Below are 17,363 nucleotides of genomic sequence, written 5' to 3' on the forward strand. Positions count from 1 at the left end.
GGTAATTAAAATTGACTCTGCACCTGTGTGATATTTTTGGTTTGCTGGTTGGTAATTTGTGTTAGGATTATTTTGGACCAGTTTTTCAGCTATGCTTGTAAAGAAATTGTTGAATGAGTTCACCACAACTTTGGGATTAGATATAGATTCATTGTGGAGTTTGATTTCTATGTTCGTATGTGAAGCTTTCATTTCCCCTCTTTCCCTTTTTATGATATTCCACATTGCTTTTACTTTATTGCTGGATTTGTCAATGTACTCATCATTCTGCATCCTTTTTGCTTGTCTTATCACTCTTCTTAGGATACATGTGTAGTTTTTATAGTATTCTGTTAGTTGGGGGGAGTCACTACTTTGTTTACATAACATGTGGAGTATTCTTTTATGTTTGCAAGAGATTTTTATAGCTGGTGTAATCCAACTCTTGTTTCTATTATTATTTATTCTTACTGGTTTTTGCGGAAAGGCCTCTTCAAAGTGGTGGATCATTTTGTCAAGAAATATGTTGAATTTCGTGTTGACATCATTGATTGTGTACATCTCTGTCCACTTTTCTTTACTAAGGAGGGCATTTAGCTAGTTCCAAGTTCTCTTGGGTGAAAAACCTTCGTAAAGTTTTAGGTGGGACTGGGTTTGAGGTATCTTTGCTAACATTGACCTTTAGAATGGCAGCTTGGTGGTCACTGAATCCTGCATTGTATACTTCTAGAGTTGGGTTAAGTTTATTTCTATTTCCAAATTTTGATCTAGAGCTGTCTTGGATGTGGGTGTTATTCTAGTGGGCTCGTTTACAAGGCCATGCAGATTATAAGTTTTTGCAGTGTTAATCAATGTTTCCCTGTTTCTGTTGTGGGTGAGAAAGTCTATATTAAAGTCACCATATATAATCACCTCCTGTTTCCACTGACTTATTTTGGATAGAAACAAGTCCATTTGTAGCAGAAAATCATTAATACTACTGGAGGGGGGACGGTAGATTGTAGCTACAATTAGATTTAGATCTGTAAGCTTTATGGCTGCACATTCAAAGATCTTATCTGTTCCTATTTCCTTTAGGGTAGGAAGTGGGCTATATTCAATGTGTTGTTTGGTGAAGATGGCAACCCCACCATGTCCATCATTTGATTTGAAGTAGTGTTCACACAATTTGAAGTTGGGTAGTGAGATTAGCTTAACCACATCAGTGCAGAGCCAGTGCTCTGCTAGGCATACTACTGAGATATCACTGAGTTCACTGGTCAGCAAAATGCTTAAGTCATCAGTTTTGTTGCTCAAGGATTGGACATTGTGATAATAGATTTTCAGGCCTGAGTGGGGTTTACTCAGGGGGCTTGAAGTCATATTTACTGTGTCACTGACCTTTAGTTTAAATTGTGCTGTATTCCAGGTATGTTGACTTCTGAGCAGTTGTGCTGGTTCTGTTGGTCGTCCTTGGCAGCCATCTCATCTTCCAGGTGGGCCTGAAAAGTATCCACATGCACTTCACACTGTTGAGGCATCACATTGACGTTTTGGAGGGATGTCTCAATAATGTTCACCATCACATTATTGATCCTTTCAGGTTCCTGACCTTTTTGAGGGGTCAGGGGGTTTGTGTTTCGTCTCTGTGACTTTGTGACCCATTTGTCTAGTGTAGTTTGCACAGTATGGCCACTATTACTCTTTTTATTTCCCATCTTGTTTATCTTTATCCAATTGCTTATTAGCGTCTGTTTATGGTTTCTGACTTTTGGTTTCTTACTGTCACCCATAGTTGTCAGGAAGGCCAGTCTATTGCAGATAATCTCCTTGCCACATTTGTTTAGGTGTAAGCCATGTGTTGTGAAGTGGTTTCTGCCTACTCTCTCTATTTCAAAGTTCACAGCAATTCTTTTTTTGTACGCGTGTTTAGCTAAATTCAGAGCCTGAATCAGGTGGAGGTTTGCAGTATTAATTTTACTATTTAAATTTTGAACATCATATCTCCTGGGTGTAGGATGGATAATGATATTCATTTTGTGACTTAGAGCGACTATTGGTTCCAATGGTTCTACCACATGCTTCAACATTAGATCGAGAGGTTTGTCTATGTCGTTAGAACCCCCTATTACAATCAAAGTATCACTTGTACCGAAGCTTCTTGTCAAATATTCTGCGTTTTTTATCACTTCTTTTAGTGGGGTGCCAGGTTTTACTATGCTTTTTACCTGGTATGAGGGCACGAGTTTGTCTTGCAGTATTTGAGCACAGTCTCTTCCATGACTGTCACTTAATATTAGTACTTTCATTTTTTCCGAGATTTTCTTGCTATGTAACGTTCTGGAATTTCTTTCGTTTTTGTCCTGCACATATATTGGTGCTTGAGAGATTATGTTCGTCGGCGGATTATTCATACACTTTGTGGCGGATTGTTCACTTTGGGTTAATTTTTGCATAAGATATTGAGCAAAGTTATACTGCAAATTGACCTTGCTAGCATCTTGCACCCGGCGGTTATCAGTAGTTACACTTTTAAAATCACTTTCTGGATCCATTTCACGTAGGCGTACCCCCACATTAGCTTTGTTTTCAGTTGCAGGTTTCTAAATATCTGGTGATGTGTACCTGTACACTTTCTGGATGCAGTCAGGTTGCTGTTTTACATTTCATTATGATGAACCTATTTTGGTCTACTAAAGTATCTGTTGTGATGTTCTGTATTCTTGTTTTCAATGAACTTCAAATGTTGTTTTAAGGTAAAAACCTATGGTGTCTAGTGGCTATACCAAGCTCAGCTATGAATTCTGTAAGTTTTACATCCTCAACTATTTGTTAAGTATATTGTGAACTCTTGCCTTCTACAGTTTTTACCCTCTTCAACTCCTAGTACCCTGAAAGTTTTGGCCAGAAATGCCCTCTTTGTCTATGCTGGTCTGCTTTTTGTGCCGTCCTTGTTTTGACCATCATGTGTTATTTCTTTACTTTGTGATCACTAATTTTGATGTTAAAATCTTATTGCTAATCTCATTGCTGCTGCTCCTCATAATTTTAATCTTTCTTCAGTTTACTCTCAGTCCATAGTGTATGGTCATTAGACTGTTCATTCCTTTCAAGAGTTCCTGCAGTTGTTTCTTACTTTAATTGAGGATACCAGTGTAATCAGTGAATCTTATCATTGAGAGCCTTTCACCCTGGTGTTTAAGTTCTTTTCTTGAACTTTTTTTTATTTCTGTCATTGCTTCTTTGATGTGTAGATTGAACAGTAGGAGTGACAGTCTACATCCCTGTCTTATATGAATTTTAATTTGAGCACTTTGTTCTTGGTCATCCATTCTTATTTATTATACACATTGTACTACATGTGTTTCCCTATTGCTTACTCCTATTTTTCTCAGAATTTTGAGCAGCTTGCACCATTTTACATTGTCAGGCTTTTCTGTAAATTGACATATCCAATGAAGTGTCTTGGTTTTTCTTAAGTCTTGCGTACATTATTGGGCAGAACATCAGAACTGCCTCTCTGGTGCCTTCACCTTTCCAAGAGTCAAACTAACAGATTCGATTTTCTTTTTCATTCTCGTGCATATCATTCTTGTTAGCAGCTTGGATGCATGAGCTGTTCAGCTGTTTGTGCAATAGTTCTTGCACTTCTCTGCCCTTGCTATCTTCCACGTGGTGTGCATCATATTTTTTCGAATGTATTATTGTATGTGTCTAGTTTCATTTGCAATGCCATGCCTCTAAACAAGAAGTCACTGGTGCCAATAAAGCTGTGGAATGAACATTTAAAACTCTTGGAATTATAGCAAGAACGGTAGTAAGTAAGGGAGTGTTATTGCAAAAATTGAAAGATGTAGACATGAGCTGTAACGACTCAGAGCTGTCAGGATCAAATAATATATTTTTAGTGGCCCCGAAAAAAAAAGATAAAGCAGCCTTACCCTGTCACCGACTTAGATTCTTTCCAGACTGATGCAATTTGCAGGCATCTTTATGCCCACTACGGCAGGAAAGAGAATCTTACTGTAATAATGTTCCTAGTCTTGTTAAAAGAAAGTGAACTTTTCAGGAATGGGAAAAGTCACCAAAAATTGCACTGAAACATAAGGGGTTACTGCTAGACAGATGCACAATCCTATTACAAGAAACAGGTAGAAAAGGTGCACTTGGTTACAGGTCAAAGCAGTTTTCTTGCACAAAAATATGGGCATAGACGTTCATTCCATAATATAGCTAGATGAAACATGGGTTAATGCCAAGGTAGTTCTCATTAAATGCGGATCGGATGACACTCCAAGCAGAAGTGGTCATCAGCAGACGTGAATAGGTGCTAGAGTAATTGTGGTCTGTGGTCTTCCAGTGGTTTTGTTCGTTATGCACTTCTAGTTTCATGGTCCAAAAAGACAGGTGATTACCAAGAAGATGTGGACCACACAGGATTTGTCAGTTGGTTAGGGGACCTTTTAAAACAGTTTTCTGTCCCTACAACAATTGTAATGGACAAAACTCCATATTATTCAGTGATACTCAACAAAGTCCCAACAACAAACAACTGCAAAGAAATTATGGTACAGTGGTTACAGCCGTGAAAAATTACTGCAAATGTATGACAAAGCTTGCTTTATATTCACGTGTTAAAGAAAATAATCCCAGGATGCCTACATATGTAGCAGACAAAATTTTCAATGAGCAGCATCATACCGTAATAAGGCTGCCACCATATTACTGCCATTTCAACCCGATTGAACTCGTATGGAGTGATACGAAGATGAACATAAGGGACAATAACAAGTCCTTTATAATAATTAGTAGGAAAGGATGTTATGTGAAGTTCTTGTTACTGTGGATGCAGCCTCTTGGAGGAATAAGGTCAAGCACATCAAAAACTTTATTCGAGCAGCACAAACGATGGATTGTACCATTGGTGAACGTGAACAACTAACAATGTGTGTTGGTGATGACAATGATGAAGACAGTTTTTGTGCTGATTCTGACAACACTGACAATGCGAAGCTGGATGGAATTGCACTACAGTCACCATAAAGTGGCGAGTGAAAAGCTACGAATATCAGTAATTTATTGCTTCATTGTCATTAAAAGATATAGAGCAAGAAGCTATTATTTATTTTGTGAACTGTGTACTGTAGTGTTTTCAAGGTATTGGCCATCTTCAAATGTGTATTATCTGTATTTCTTTGCTCCTTTATTCAAAGCTTGTGCTTTGTTATGTTTATATATACTTTATTACATGGTTGATTGTTTGCTGTCATTGTGGTAATAACTCAAAAAACAAATTCTTATATGCTCTGTTTTTACTCAATAGCTAACATTTACAACAAGTAACTGAAAACCGTATCTGCTTTCATTTGTATAGAGGCTGATGTTGCAATATCATTATTGCAGTATAGCTAACCTAATTTGAGTTAACACGAACTGTTAAGTGCAACGTTTTGCCGGCACAGGTGTAGGTTCATACTTGCTCTGTTTTTGATCTCTACAGCTTATCCCCCTTCTCCTTCCTGAGGAAGAAACTAATGATTCCAAAAGCTGGGACAGTGTGTGTGTCTTTATTCTGTGATTTATTGTCTGTATTAAATATTTCACCTCCTAAAGGTGGCCAACAGTTCAGTCTCATAAAAAATTTAATTTCTTTGTGTGAATTTTCCTTTGGTGATACTATTATTATTATAACAATTACACAGATTTGAAATATTGCAATAGATTCCTAATTGTATTATAGGTCGTTGCTCGAGCGGGGCAGACAACATACAATGGAGTCATAGACGCTGCTCGAAAAATATATACGGAAGAAGGGCCGCGTGCGTTCTGGAAGGGAGCAACTGGTGAGTCCTTATTGTTGTTATATGCTGTGGTTCATTAGTGCTGTAGACTACAGCTCTGATACGTTTAAGAAACTCCTGAAGATAAATTTGTAGATTTTTATTACTACTTTGATTTATGGGTGATGCTAGTCATTTATTATTAGCACACCAGTTTTACATCAGTATGTGTTAAAAATTTGACAGTATTATGAGAAGGATACGTTGCTACTCAACACATGGGAGAGATGTTGAGTCACAACAAAAAGACTGTACTAAACATTTAAACTTTCAACCAGAAGGTCTCTTTCATTGCTGAAAACCTATGGTTTTAGTCGTCTTTTCGTTCTGCCTATCTGTGACTCAGCATCTCTGCTATTTGGTGAATAGCAATACATCCTTAACATAGTATTCTCACTATTCCATCCTGGATTTTCCATTGACTATAAATTTATAATTTACTTTTGTTCTTACATTAAAGAATTAATGAATGAACACACACACGTTGTGTACCTGAGAGATTGCTGTACCTCAAATCTCTTGCCTAACTAGGGTTAGTAGTGATATGGAGTGGTATTTATGGTGGGGGAAATGAAAGGGGCTTGAGACATAGAGGCAGGGAAGGAACATGAGGGTGTTTAGAAGGATCTTGATGGGGTGGAATATGAAGTTGCATGGGTGGAGAGGTAAGGTGCCTGCCAAGCAGCCCCCCCTCCCATGGGGGGGGGGGGGGGGGGGCGCTCACAGTAGCAGAAGAAATAGGAAGATGATGCCCGTCTTTTTGTTTTTTCTTTATTTATTTAAGCTGCTGTTTTTACATAAGTTCACAGGGCAAAATTTTGTCTTCCCATTAGAAGAGCACACTCACAACTCGGGGCACTGTTGATAGTGTTAGGGAAACACTGAGTGGTTTTTCGAAAACTTGAAGAGGCTGATGTTGGGAAAGATCAGTTCGGGAGAAATGCAGGAATGTGAGCTGCTATACTGAATCTGCGACATAGCTTAGCAGACAGACTGAAGAAACACAAACCTGCATTTATAGCATTTGTAGGTTTGGAGAAAACTTTTAATTATACTGATTGGCATACAGTCTTTGAAATTCTGTAGGTAGCCGAAGTAAAATATGGGAAGCAAATGGTTATTTTACAACTTATAAAATGCAGACTGGCAATAACAAAAAAGTATTTCTGAAAAAGAGGAATTTGCTAACATTTAATTTAAATTGTAAGTGTTATGAAGTCTTTTTCTGAAAGTGTCTGGAGTGTATCCTTGTTTGGAAGTGATACATTGACAGTAAGCAGTTCTGACAAGAAGAGAATGGGAGCTTTTGAAATGTGTTGGTGCAGAATAATCCTGAAAAATTAGTTGAATATAATAGAGGGAAACATTCCACGTGGGAAAAATATATCTAAAAACAAAGATGATGTGACTTACCAAACGAAAGTGCTGGCAGGTCGATACACACACAAACGAACACAAACATACACACGAAATTCTAGCTTTCGCAACCAACGGTTGCTTCATCAGGAAAGAGGGAAGGAGAGGGAAAGATGAAAGAATGTGGGTTTTAAGGGAGAGGGTAAGGAGTCATTCCAATCCCGGGAGCAGAAAGACTTACCTTGGGGGAAAAAAGGACAGGTATACACACGCACGCACACACACACACACACACACACACACACACACACACATATATATATATCTATCCGCACATACACATATCTATCCGCACATACACAGACACAAGCAGACATTTGTAAAGACAAAGAGTTCAGGCAGAGATGTCAGTCGAGGCGGAAGTACAGAGGCAAAGATGTTGTTGAAAGACAGGTGAGGTATGAGCGGCGGCAACTTGAAATTAGCGGAGGTTGAGGCCTGGCGGATAACGAGAAGAGAGGATATACTGAAGGGCAAGTTCCCATCTCCGGAGTTCTGACAGGTTGGTGTTAGTGGGAAGTATCCAGATAACCCGGACGGTGTAACACTGTGCCAAGATGTGCTGGCCGTGCACCAAGGCATGTTTAGCCACAGGCTGATCCTCATTACCAACAAACACTGTCTGCCTGTGTCCATTCATGCGAATGGACAGTTTCTTGCTGGTCATTCCCGCATAGAAAGCTTCACAGTGTAGGCAGGTCAGTTGGTAAATCACGTGGGTGCTTTCACACGTGGCTCTGCCTTTGATCGTGTACACCTTCCGGGTTACAGGACTGGAGTAGGTGGTGGTGGGAGGGTGCATGGGACAGGTTTTACACCGGGGGCGGTTACAAGGGTAGGAGCCAGAGGGTAGGGAAGGTGGTTTGGGGATTTCATAGGGATGAACTAAGAGGTTACGAAGAGGTGTTCCCTGCCGCCGTTGGATAAGCAGCTGCAGCCTCAAGTCGTATACTCCTAGCTCACTCATTTGTTACATAGTTTAATTCTTAATTTCTTTGCGTGTTTTTGGTACTTGCATTGTTTAATTCATAAATTTCGGGCGTATTATAGTATTTGAGAGTTGTAGCATCGCGTTTTAGTACCTGAATAGTGTAAAATCGTGTAGTCTCCTTCCGCCGCCGAGCAGTGTGTCAGCAGTGCGCAAGTAGCAGCATTACTGCATTTACTAGCCAATCTTGTATTTTAATAACCGTTTAAATTTTGTCGATTTGTTTGCGCTCTCTGTAGATTAGTTCAGACGTTCTTTTTAGCATGGATAGGGACTGCAACTGCTGTGTTCGGATGCAGGCTGAGTTGGCATCCCTTCGCTCCCAGCTTCAGGCAGTGTTGGGTTCGGTCACACAGCTTGAGGCTGTTGCCAATGGGCATCACTGTGGGGGTCCGGATGGGGGTTTGTCGGGTCGGCCAGCTCGTCCCACGCATCCCCCGATCAGACTACGACTGTGGTTGCCCGAGATACTGCCCGCATTGAGGCTGATCCCTCACCTGTGGTAGAGTGGGAGGTCGTCTCAAGGTGTGGCAGGGGGCGAAAGACATTCCGGAGGGCTGAACGGAAGGCCTCTCCAGTTTGTCTGACGAACCGGTTTCAGGCTCTGTCTCAGGCTGATACTGACCTTCAGTCTGACATGGCTGCTTGTCCTGTTCCAGAGGTTGCCCCTCAGTCTGCAAGATCTGGGCGGTCGCAGAGGCTGGGCATACTGGTAGTTGGGAGCTCCAACGTCAGGCGCGTAATGGGGCCCCTCAGGGAAATGGCAGCAAGAGAGGGGAAGAAAACCAATGTGCACTCCGTGTGCATACCGGGGGAGTCATTCCAGATGTGGAAAGGGTCCTTCCGGATGCCATGAAGGGTACAGGGTGCACCCATCTGCAGGTGGTCGCTCATGTCGGCACCAATGATGTGTGTCACTATGGATCGGAGGAAATCCTCTCTGGCTTCCGGCGGCTATCTCATTTGGTGAAGACTGCCAGTCTCGCTAGCGGGATGAAAGCAGAGCTCACCATCTGCAGCATCGTCGACAGGACTGACTGCGGACCTTTGGTACAGAGCTGAGTGGAGGGTCTGAATCAGAGGCTGAGACGGTTCTGCGACCATTTGAGCTGCAGATTCCTCGACTTGCGCCATAGGGTGGTGGGGTTTCGGGTTCCGCTGGATAGGTCAGGAGTCCACTACACGCAACAAGCGGCTACACGGGTAGCAGGGGTTGTGTGGCGTGGGCTGGGCGGTTTTTTAGGTTAGATGGCCTTGGGCAAGTACAGAAAGGGCAACAGCCTCAACGGGTGCGGGGCAAAGTCAGGACATGCGGGGACCAAGCAGCAATCGGTATTGTAATTGTCAACTGTCGAAGCTGCATTGGTAAAGTACCGGAACTTCAAGCGCTGATAGAAAGCACTGAAGCTGAAATTGTTATAGGTACAGAAAGCTGGCTGAAGCCAGAGATAAATTCTGCCGAAATTTTTACAAAGGTACAGACGGTGTTTAGAAAGGATAGATTGCATGCAACCGGTGGTGGAGTGTTCGTCGCTGTTAGTAGTAGTTTATCCTGTAGTGAAGTAGAAGTGGATGGTTCCTGTGAATTATTATGGGTGGAGGTTACACTCAACAACCGAGCTAGGTTAATAATTGGCTCATTTTACCGACCTCCCGACTCAGCAGAACAACTGAGAGAAAATTTGGAATACATTTCACATAAATTTTCTCAGCATGTTATAGTCTTAGGTGGAGATTTCAATTTACCAGATATAGACTGGGACACTCAGATGTTTAGGACGGGTGGTAGGGACAGAGCATCGAGTGACATTATACTGAGTGCACTATCCGAAAATTACCTCGAGCAATTAAACAGAGAACCGACTCGTGGAGATAACATCTTGGACCTACTGATAACAAACAGACTCGAACTTTTCGACTCTGTATGTGCAGAACAAGGAATCAGTGATCATAAGGCCGTTGCAGCATCCCTGAATATGGAAGTTAATAGGAATATAAAAAAAGGGAGGAAGGTTTATCTGTTTAGCAAGAGTAATAGAAGGCGGATTTCAGACTACCTAACAGTTCAAAACGAAAATTACTGTTCCGGCACTGACAATGTTGAGTGTTTATGGAAAAAGTTCAAGGCAATCGTAAAATGCGTTTTAAACAGGTATGTGCCGAGTAAAACTGTGAGGGATGGGAAAAACCCACCGTGGTACAACAACAAAGTTAGGAAACTACTGCGAAAGCAAAGAGAGCTTCACTCCAAGTTTAAACGCAGCCAAAACCTCTCAGACAAACAGAAGCTAAACGATGTCAAAGTTAGCGTAAGGAGGGCTATGCGTGAAGCGTTCGGTGAATTCGAAAGTAAAATTCTATGTACCGACTTGACAGAAAATCCTAGGAAGTTCTGGTCTTACGTTAAATCAGTAAGTGGCTCGAAACAGCATATCCAGACACTCCGGGATGATGATGGCATTGAAACAGAGGATGACACGCGTAAAGCTGAAATACTAAACACCTTTTTCCAAAGCTGTTTCACAGAGGAAGACCGCACTGCAGTTCCTTCTCTAAATCCTCGCACAAACGAAAAAATGGCTGACATTGAAATAAGTAACTTCCTGGCAGATTAAAACTGTGTGCCCGACCGAGACTCGAACTCGGGAATGTCCAAGGAATAGAAAAGCAACTGGAATCACTCAACAGAGGAAAGTCCACTGGACCTGACGGGATACCAATTCGATTCTACACAGAGTACGCGAAAGAACTTGCCCCCCTTCTAACAGCCGTGTACCGCAAGTCTCTAGAGGAACGGAGGGTTCCAAATGATTGGAAAAGAGCACAGGTAGTCCCAGTCTTCAAGAAGGGTCGTCGAGCAGATGCGCAAAACTATAGACCTATCTCTCTGACGTCGATCTGTTGTAGAATTTTAGAACATGTTTTTTGCTCGAGTATCATGTCGTTTTTGGAAACCCAGAATCTACTATGTAGGAATCAACATGGATTCCGGAAACAGCGATCGTGTGAGACCCAACTTGCTTTATTTGTTCACGAGACCCAGAAAATATTAAATACAGGCTCTCAGGTAGATGCTATTTTTCTTGACTTCCGGAAGGCATTCGATACAGTTCCGCACTGTCGTCTGATAAACAAAGTAAGAGCCTACGGAATATCGGACCAGCTGTGTGGCTGGATTGAAGAGTTTTTAGCAAACAGAACACAGCATGTTGTTATCAATGGAGAGACGTCTACAGACGTTAAAGTAACCTCTGGCGTGCCACAGGGGAGTGTTATGGGACCATTGCTTTTCACAATATATATAAATGACCTAGTAGATAGTGTCGGAAGTTCCATGCGGCTTTTCGCAGATGATGCTGTAGTATACAGAGAAGTTGCAGCATTAGAAAATTGTAGCGAAATGCAGGAAGATCTGTGGCTAAACGTGCCTTGGTGCACGGCCAGCACATCTTGGCACAGTGTTACACCGTCCGGGTTATCTGGATACTTCCCACTAACACCAACCTGTCAGAATTCCGGAGATGGGAACTTGCCCTTCAGTATATCCTCTCTTCTCGTTATCCGCCAGGCCTCAACCTCCGCTAATTTCAAGTTGCCGCCGCTCATACCTCACCTGTCTTTCAACAACATCTTTGCCTCTGTACTTCCGCCTCGACTGACATCTCTGCCTGAACTCTTTGTCTTTACAAATGTCTGCTTGTGTCTGTGTATGTGTGGATATATATATATATATATATATATATATATATATATATATATATATATATATATATATATATATATATATATATATGTGTGTGTGTGTGTGTGTGTGTGTGTGTGTGTGTGCGTGCGTGCGTGCGTGCGTGCGCGCGCGCGCGAGTGTATACCTGTCCTTTTTCCCCCCCAAGGTAAGTCTTTCCGCTCCCGGGATTGGAATGACTCCTTACCCTCTCCCTTAAAACCCACATCCTTTCATCTTTCCCTCTCCTTCCCTCTTTCCTGACGTTGTTTGTGTGTGTATCGACCTGCCAGCACTTTCGTTTGGTAAGTCACATCATCTTTGTTTTTAGATATGAAAAATTAGTTGGATAGATTGAATAAGTAATCAGAAGGTATGGTATTGAATTGGGTAAAAAGAAATGTATGGCTTAACCAGACTAAATTAGGGTATCAGATAATAGGAAACAAAATGGAATGGCAAGGAATTGTCAATTTGGTAATGGAGGCAAGAGGGGTGGAGGCTAAACATTGTAGAGGGAGACCAAGAAGTTAATCCAGTGATCAGGTTGTAGTAGTTATTCGGAGATGTAGCAGCTTGCATGTGACTGACTGACGTGAAGGTGCATCAAATGAATCTTCAGGCTGAAGATGACAATAACAACAGATGGTGAAGAACTGGTACCATTGGTCATGTGATCCTCCATATTTGACGTAAGTAATGCCAGTGACGTAAATTGTATGTGCCAGTCAGTTGTTAGGAACCAGTAAAGGAAGATGGGTCAATGTGAAGAAATGACAGAATGCCAGAAGAGGGATATTGTGTTTGAATGTGTCCATGACCACATCTTGAATGAAGTTACCCGATTTATTGCTGTATCAGTGTGGACTGGCCAGTGTGTTTATAAAGAGCGGTGTGTCACTCAAAACTGTGTAACATATGGTGTGTGAACAGTGGCCGTAATAAGACACTAATCGACAGGGCCGTGATGTTAGTGTCTTGACTTACAAATGATAATCAATTTAAAACCTAGCAGGCTCAGCAAATATGGATCCATCCAACCACTTATCCAGAACAGTGCAAAAAAGGCTGCATGCAATGTACATTTGTAGTCAGGTAGCCTGCAGAAGGCTATTGGTCACAGTGGCATGTAAAGCAGTAAATCTTCTGTGTGCCAAATACGAGGGTAGTCCCAAAAGTAAGGTCTCCTATATTTTTATAAGTACATAGACCTGTTTATTTCTACTATGGTTTACATCAATTTACAGCTTGAACATTTAGCTATTTTTTGACATAATCACCATTTCTGTCGATGCATTTTTGTAGATGCTGTGGCAGTTTCTGTATGCCCATGTCAAACCAGCTCACCACCGTGCTGTTCAGAAAGTTACGAACTGGCGTGATTGTTGCTTGGCCTTAGGTGTAAATTGGTATGCCCAGGTTGCATCACCCACCTGTGACAATTGAGTCCAGAAAGTTGTCCTGTTCGGTTGCAAGGCGGTGAAGAAATGCGCAGGAAGCATCAACTCATTGCCGCATGAATTCCTCAGTCAGCACACGTAGCACCCATCTTGCGCACACCTTCTGTAGTTCAGTGTTTCCGTTAAAATTATGTGGGCGGTGCTTTGGGAAACCTCAGGAACCAACATGCAGAGACCATCCAGGGTGATCCACTGATCTTCACGCATGCTTTGTGCGACCTTCAACACTGTCTCCTTAGAAATTGACGGGCTCCCGCTCCTTTGTTCATCGAGAATTTCGGTCTGACCAGCTGCAAACTCTCTACACCACTTCTAAACATTTTTGACATCCATGCACTACTCGCCATACACGTCCGTCAGTTGGTGATTGATTTCAATCATCGCAGTGCCCTTTGCGTTCAAAAACCAGATAACTGCGCGCAATTCACACTTGGTGGTAACATCCAACAGGAGCTCTATTCTCAACGGCTGCCACGACAAGACTGAGTGCCTCACCGCGGCGTGTGCATGTTTACACACAGCGCGTGAAGCACTCTTCACAACAGTGTGACCAACTACCACACAACAGAGTTTTGTACTTATAAAAAATAGGAGACCGTACTTTTGGGATTGCCCTCATAACACAGGAACTGGATAACAGCTGACTGATTTGATGCATTTAGTGCAGTCTGATAAGTCACAATTTTGCCTCTTTCCAAATAATGCAAGGTATTAAACTCACAATGTGGCTGATGCCCGTACATTCTGGTTACCATGAACATGAACAAAGATGTTTATTTCATCATTTTTGGTGAGCAAGTGTTGCCCTTTCTGCCACATCTTCTAGATGTAAATGCTGTGACCACACACATCCACCGAGATGGCAACAGGTCTCTTCACGCAGTTGCATGTTTACATTACTGGTTTGGCAAACATTCAAGGCATCATACCACACCACTTCTGCTCAATAAATAATCTTATCTTAAACGGAAAGAAAATTAATGGGACTATTTGGAACAGCAGATGAATGTATTCATAGCAGTCAACATCCCCATAGTTTGACAGGCAGATTCCATAGAATTACTAGTGTGTGTCTCTCACTGGATGTGGCGTATCTGAAGAAACTTGGGGACTCTTTTTGTGAATTGAGGCCATCATTAAAGCTATAGGTAGTGTTACATGGTATGCGTGATGTCTGCTCGGAGTGACTAACTTTTTATTCCGTGTGCTTCGGACTTAGAAGCTTGTTATACTACGAGATCATTTCAGAAAGGAAGTTACACATTATTATGGAAAGCCAAATAACTTTTATTGAATGCTGCACTGTGCCTCAAAGTGACACAGATACATGACAGTGTTTATCAATATAGTTGCCAAGTCTCCTTGAACAGTGGTTGGAACGATCTACTGATCGTTCTGTTCCTCGACGATAGTACGCTCCTTAGTCACGAACCACTCAAAAAGTGCTGTGTGAATCTCCTCATTGTCAGAAAATCTCTTTCCCATCAGATGTTCTTTCAGCTGTCTGAAAAGATGAAAATAGACAGCTTTCATGTTAACACTTTTGAATCTCAAATATGGGAAAATGGTGCACAGACTGACAACACTTTAATGCTCCCTTCCCAGAGAGCTTAATCTAGCTTAAAATTCACTCTTGTGTAGTTCTGTTTCCTAGTTCTCATTCTGCACCTCAATACAGTGGTTGATGATATAAATATCTCCTGCTCAAAAAGCAATCACAGCTTCTACTTCCCTCTTCCCCCCAAAAATGGTTATAGAGAAATATCTGAATGGGGCATTCAGTTCGTGCATAATTATGTTTTATTATAGGCACAAACTGCGCTATCTAGATTCCGGTTTAATTCAGCAACCAGAGTTAGTTGATGAAACAGATTCCAGCTGTAGTATTTGATCATGCACATACTAAAAGCATTATGTTCGTAGTACCAGGAAATAATTTTCTAAAATTTGTAATGTTGAACCTACCAGCTACTGCAATACATGGTGTCCCACCTACCTGGACCACCCAAAATAACTTTGTACAGAAGCAAAATAAAAAAAATTTATCAAGCAAGTGTTATTTAGTTGTCAAGCGGACGTTTACCAGCATTGTTGCCTTTCTTGTAACTTTGTTTGTTACAAAGGTATATTGATCAGCCAGAACATTATGACCAGCAAGCTAACAGTTGGTATGTCCGCCTCTGGCAACGTGTCGTGACATGGAAATAATGAGGCCTCAGTAGGTTGCTGGCACCACATATGCACACACAAGTAATCTAATCCCGTAAATTCTGAGGAGGGGGCTATGAGATCTGACTCCGTGTTCAGTCCCATCCCAGACATGTTCTATAGGGTCCAGATCTGGTGACTCGGGAGGCTAGCACATTAACTGGAACTCGCCACTGTGTTGCTCGAACAACTCCGTGACACTCCTGGCCTCGGGCATTATCTTTCTGAAAAAGGCCACTGCCGTTGGGAAACACGATCGTCACGAAAGGGTGTACACGGTCTACAAACAGTGTACGGTACTCCTCGATCGTCACGGTGCCTCGTACGAGCTCCGGTGGACCCGTGGATGCCCACTCCCCAGAGCATAATGGAGCCACCGTCAGCTCGTCTCTGTCCTGCAGTACAGGCGTCAAGGAGCCGTTCCCCTGGAAGATGACGGATTCGCGCCCTCCCTTCGACACGACGTGGAAGGTATCGGGATTCGTCAGACCACGCGACACTCTGCCGTTGCGCCAACATCTAGTGTCAGTGGTCACGTGGCCATTTCAGTTACAGTTGCCGATGTCACGGTGTTAATGCTGGCACGTGCGTGGGTCATCAGCTGCGGAGGCCCATCATTGGGAGTGTTTGGTGTGAACACACACTTGTTCCCTGCCCAGCATTAACGTGTCTGATCTTCCGATCTGTTCCAACACAGTTCACCACCTGTCCTGTTTTACCAGTCTGGCCAGCCTATGACATCCGACATCTTTAATGAGCGGTAATGCTCGACCTCAGGACATCTGGACGTGGTTTTACCTGGGTTTCACCGTGTGTCGAAGACACTCACCACAGCACTCCTTGAACACCCATCAAGTTGTGCAGTTTCTGAATTGCTCATGCTGAGCCTCCAGGCCCTCACAATCTGCCCTCTTCAAGATAGAGAGACTACCCTCAGTCAAACTCAGATAGATCACACACTTTCCCCATTCCAGATACACTGATACTACGTGCACTGACTAGCAGCCATCCCTTGCCAGGTGGTGCTGCTATCGTCTGGATGGTTTTATATCGATAGTTGGTCGGTGGTCATAATGTTGTGGCTGATAAATGTGTGAATAGCGGTACATACACTCCTGGAAATGGAAAAAAGAACACATTGACACCGGTGTGTCAGACCCACCATACTTGCTCCGGACACTGCGAGAGGGCTGTACAAGCAATGATCACACGCACGGCACAGCGGACACACCAGGAACCGCGGTGTTGGCCGTCGAATGGCGCTAGCTGTGCAGCATTTGTGCACCGCCGCCGTCAGTGGCAGCCAGTTTGCCGTGGCATACGGAGCTCCATCGCAGTCTTTAACACTGGTAGCATGCCGCGACAGCGTGGACGTGAACCGTATGTGCAGTTGACGGACTTGGAGCGAGGGCATATAGTGGGCATGTGGGAGGCCGGGTGGACGTACCGCCGGATTGCTCAACACGTGGGGCGTGAGGTCTCCACAGTACATCGATGTTGTCGCCAGTGGTCGGCGGAAGGTGCACGTGCCCGTCGACCTGGGACCGGACCGCAGCGACGCACGGATGCACGCCAAGACCGTAGGATCCTACGCAGTGCCGTAGGGGACCGCACCGCCACTTCCCAGCAAATTAGGGACACTGTTGCTCCTGGGGTATCGGCGAGGACCATTCGCAACCGTCTCCATGAAGCTGGGCTACGGTCCCGCACACCGTTAGGCCGTCTTCCGCTCACGCCCCAACATCGTGCAGCCCGCCTCCAGTGGTGTCGCG

General features: G+C 43.0%; 1 protein-coding gene across 3 annotated transcripts in view; it reads left to right on the top strand.

The window, feature by feature from the left end:
• Positions 1–17,363, top strand: part of LOC126215379 (calcium-binding mitochondrial carrier protein Aralar1) — a 725,301-nt gene that overhangs the window by 654,599 nt on the left and 53,339 nt on the right. For all 3 annotated transcript variants that reach the window (XM_049942072.1, XM_049942074.1, XM_049942073.1), the window contains one exon: positions 5,699–5,801. In XM_049942072.1, coding sequence (XP_049798029.1) covers positions 5,699–5,801 — 103 coding nt within the window. The remainder of the gene's footprint in view (positions 1–5,698; positions 5,802–17,363) is intronic.

This window comes from Schistocerca nitens, chromosome 12 (genome assembly GCF_023898315.1).
Source record: "Schistocerca nitens isolate TAMUIC-IGC-003100 chromosome 12, iqSchNite1.1, whole genome shotgun sequence".
Taxonomy (NCBI): domain Eukaryota; kingdom Metazoa; phylum Arthropoda; class Insecta; order Orthoptera; family Acrididae; genus Schistocerca; species Schistocerca nitens.